Below are 4,562 nucleotides of genomic sequence, written 5' to 3' on the forward strand. Positions count from 1 at the left end.
AAAATTTATAAAATTAATTCATAAAACGAATTCCTACTATCAAAGGATTAACATTCAAAATTTAATTATATAAAGAAGCACCAATCTAAAATATGATTTCTTAGACCATCTCAAACAGGTTTAAACCAGCCATATCATTGGCATGCTAGCTTTCTTAAAAACCACATTTTTTACTTCAACAATAAACTTTCTTAAACCATCTATACATTTCCACATCATCACTTACTTTTACATTTATTTTAAATAAAAATTTCACAATAATATAAAATATTTATTTTTTTTTAAATAAATAGCAATATAATAAAAATTTATTAAAAAATAGATTAACTAAAATATAACAAATAGATAACAAAAAAAAACATAATTTAAAATGGCAATTACTCTAATAAAATAAAAGAGAGATAATTTGGAACTTTTGCCTAATAATAAAACCTATGAATTATTATTCTTAACCGTCCACAAATGTTCCATTAAATCATTCCGAAGTGCATGATAAACTTCATTGTTACGTAAATCCCTTTGGATAAGTAGGACAAATAATGGCAAAACACGGGTTGGATGATGTTGATTTGGATAAGTTGGACTTCTTGTAACCTTTTTTTTCTAGGACTTCTTGTAACGGTTTTTTTCTAGGATCACTCCTTGTAACCTTTTTCTAGGACTTCTTTAACGTTTTTTTTTCTAGGACTTCCTGTAATGTTTTTTTTATTTGACTTAAACATTGTAAACTAGATAATATAATCGTTTAAAAATTACCTGTTAAAAAATTTAACCGTTAAACTTGTCGTTACGTAAAAAATAGACAAACAAAAAAATACATAATTTTTGAAATAAGTATAAAAAAAATATGTAGATAAGTATAATATTTTAATATATTTTATAAATATAAATATGGGTAAATATATATATTAGGTTTTTGTATATGTATATATTAGGTTTTTGTGATATGTATATTAGGTTTTTGTTGGCTTGAAAAACTAAACTTGAAATATTGTTTTTGGTTTAAACCAAGTTTTCTATTGGCTTCTTGGTTTGAACCACACCAGAACCATCCGATGGAGATGGTCTTAGTAAACTTAAACCAAAACGCAAAACGTACAAAAGGTTCTTCAGGTGGTGCAGTGTGTTATGTATAATACATTCACATTGTATAGTAGTAGAGATCTACCAAACAAATCATAAACTCAGCCTGTGTACAATTACACTTTTACCTAGGTTGACAACTACATTTTAACCATTTGCATAATATCACCTTCTTCATCTCAAAAGAGAAACACAAAATGAACTATTATTTTATATTTTCTTTCATCTTCACCTTCTCCGGTCACCCAGATGTATCAAACCAGGCAACAACATGAGCGTGTAGTCGAAATGTCCCAATTCACCGGCAGACCACCACCACCACCAGTTAGCCCCTTGAACTCCGTATATCTCATTGCTATTGACTTGGTCATAACCATGATCCAAGCACTTGCAATCATCATTGTATTAGCCATATCAACACACGAGAAGGCACCGTTACTGTGGATGTGGGTTCTCGTTTATCTATCTGGACACATTCCGTACATCTCACTCCTCGTCTATCGATACCGTACGAGACATATTGTTCAGCATAACGCAAGGTATATATAATTATTACTTGAACCAATAAGGCTATAATATCGAAAGTGAACTAGGGTGGCAAATATTCCTAACCCGTTTATTTCTAAAAGTTTATTCTTATATTTTCCTCTAACGTGTACAAAAATATTCGGTTAAAGTCAGGTCGGATTCGGATTGACTCGTTAAACCCGTTTATTTATAAAGTTTTAAAATTTTAATTTTTTTATTTACCACTAAAGTGTACAAAAATAGTCATTTAAAAACAGGTCGGATCCGAGTTGACCCGTTAACCCGTTTATTTCTATAAGTTTATAATTTATTTTTTATATTTTCCTCTATAGAGTACAAAAATAGTCAATTAAAAACAGGTCGGATTCGGGTTGACCCGTTAAACTGTTTATTTCTTAAAGTTATAAAATTTATTTTTTATATTTTCTTCTATAGGAAATTTTATGAATTGACTAATATCATTAACTAGATGTGGGATGAGCACTCGTGCTGTTTATGTTACAAACAATAAATGCTAAGTTTAATGTAATATTTATTTGGCCTGCTACATCAAGTTGTTTTTGTACATATACTGTTGTTTTGAAGTATACGTTTACTTTGCTACAGTAACTCTCATGTAAATACATTGTTTCTTTTATATGTCTGAATATATAAATTGTCTCTTTTTATGTTAATCCATTGTCCCTTCAATTTAAAAAATATGGATTAAACGAGTTGTACTCGGTTTGACCTGAATTTATATGGGTGCGGGTTAGGGTTGAAACTTTGACACGAGTAATAATATTGGTTGGGTTCGGGTTGCACATTTCAATTGTCAACATGTCAACCCACCAACCCGACACGATTGACATCCCTATTGCGAACACATTCATTTTTCAGCGAGCAAACCCAGTGTAACTTAAAAAAAATATTTGAAAACCCATTAATTATGAAAATTTTAGTTAAAAATGTTTTTAGTAATGAATATTTTTTTAATAAAATATAAAAAACTTTAAAAATTGCTAACAACATTATTAATGAGCCAATAATAATAATAATCCATATATGGATTATAGAAAAAGATCAAATTATTCATTGAATTTCCTAGTAAACCCAACCTAATTAACATTCTTAAATATAACACCTAAGTAAAAACTAAATAAAAGAACAAAAACAGCACCCACGCCTCAACGACGGATGAATTATGTTTCTATTGACCAAACGACAATCCGCTCATCACCTTCGCCGGTTCGCCTCAAGGCTTCAACCATCGCCTTACCTGCCGAACTTCAACCAGGCGACAACGGTCGGTCGATTGACTCTTTCTTTGATTGCGTCAAACCTTCAATCGATCCAGACCTCATGACGAATCTTTATTTGAGTTTGTGTAATTAGATGAGTGACAACTATATACGATGCTTGCATTTGTTATAGTGATACTGTAGTTTATTTATCTCACCGAATGACCAACCTGACCCGACCCATTTGGGCCCGAAAACATTGACACAGAAAAAAAGTCGGGCCCCGAAAAATCTCAACCCCATAGAACAAATTTTCTGGCTCAGCCACTGTTCTTGATCAAAATATCTATCTGTCTGTCTAATCTAATCTTTTGTTGCAGAATTGTTCAGCAATATTTCAGATTTGCCTTGCACTGCTTCTTTGGCATCTGGTTCATATTTGGGTGCATCTTAGTTTTCGTAGCCGATCCATCTATCGCCAATCAAGCTCCAAACATATACAGGTACAACTAACTCAAAGCAGTGTAATGGTTAATTAATTTAAAAATAAATTAATGTTTTTTGTTATAAAAATTGCATTTTCTTCATTTTCATCACAGGCTGTGTGTTGCTCTTCTAATATTAAGCGGCATTGTGTTTGCGTTGCCCGGCGTATACTGTTTCGCCGCCTGCTTCTGTTGCCCGTGTTTGTTGATCTTGCAAGAGCTATTACCACGCAGAGGGGCCAGGAAAAGGTCGATTCGTTCCCTTCCGACGTACAGGTTTGAAGGGAATGAATCGGGTGGCGGGGTCGTGAATCAACGAGTTGTCAGCGAAGAAGATGCTGTAAGTACTCAATGCTCTTCATATTATTATTATGCATACTAAAGTTAAAAAGTGGTGCCACAAAGCCTTTTTATTTGGTTTTAATTTTTTATCTAATATTTTTTACTAACAGGTTTGTTCCATCTGTTTGGAACGTTACGAAAACGGTAATGAGTTAAAGAACTTGCCATGCAATCACGTATTCCACAAGGATTGTGTGGAGCAGTGGTTGAGGCTAAACCCTGAATGTCCACTGTGTAAAGCTAAAACCGGAAAGCGTCTTGGCATCTTTGGCTGGTTATGCACTTGGGATATTGTAGATTAAGATTTACTGTTTGCTACTACATACACATTGTTATATTATATTCTATTGATATTTGAGTCATTTACTTATAAATGTAATTAGTTGACGTTTATAAACTGTACACTGACAAAAAAACATTCTGGTGATGCTATGCTAAGTAGAATATTTTGGGCTAAAACTGAGAATTCTGGTTAAACTTGACTTCTCTGTGTCAAGTCTGACATTTCTCGGATCAATTCGAGTTTTTGGTCTACTTTGACTTCTGTGGTCAAAGTTGGTGTTGTTGACCCCTGTTGACTTCTCTGTGTCAAGAGGAAAGTTTTGGCTCGTTTCGAAACTCTATGACAGTGGCGGTTCAACTTACAAGGGTAAAGGGTCATAAAGTTTGGCGGAAATATGTTTTGGTGCTGTGAGGGTATTTTGGGTATAATGAAAGTTAGGAGCTGTCATTATGTTTAATCTAATCAGTTTACTCACATGTCTTGGTATTAAAGGAGGGCATGGCTCAAACTGAGGGAGGGTTGTCGTGTGATGCAAATGATGTCTACGGCTTGAACGAATAATAATTGTAATGTTACAAGTAGTGTGTTACCGAGCTGCATAAAAAACTTTTAACAGATTTG

At 33.1% G+C, this 4,562-nt stretch overlaps 1 protein-coding gene across 1 annotated transcript; it reads left to right on the forward strand.

Annotated features, from left to right (window-relative positions):
• Positions 1 to 1,371: 1,371 nt before the first annotated feature.
• Positions 1,372 to 3,960, forward strand: LOC143615840 (E3 ubiquitin-protein ligase At4g11680-like). The gene is made up of 4 exons (XM_077088856.1): positions 1,372 to 1,622; positions 3,212 to 3,334; positions 3,431 to 3,656; positions 3,769 to 3,960. Exons 1-4 carry the CDS (start codon positions 1,372 to 1,374, stop codon positions 3,958 to 3,960), a joined length of 792 nt encoding a protein of 263 aa, XP_076944971.1.
• Positions 3,961 to 4,562: the final 602 nt, after the last annotated feature.

Source organism: Bidens hawaiensis, unplaced genomic scaffold, assembly GCF_021521415.1.
Source record: "Bidens hawaiensis isolate Kalapana, Puna unplaced genomic scaffold, B.hawaiensis_p1.1 tig00044680_1, whole genome shotgun sequence".
NCBI classification, from domain to species: domain Eukaryota; kingdom Viridiplantae; phylum Streptophyta; class Magnoliopsida; order Asterales; family Asteraceae; genus Bidens; species Bidens hawaiensis.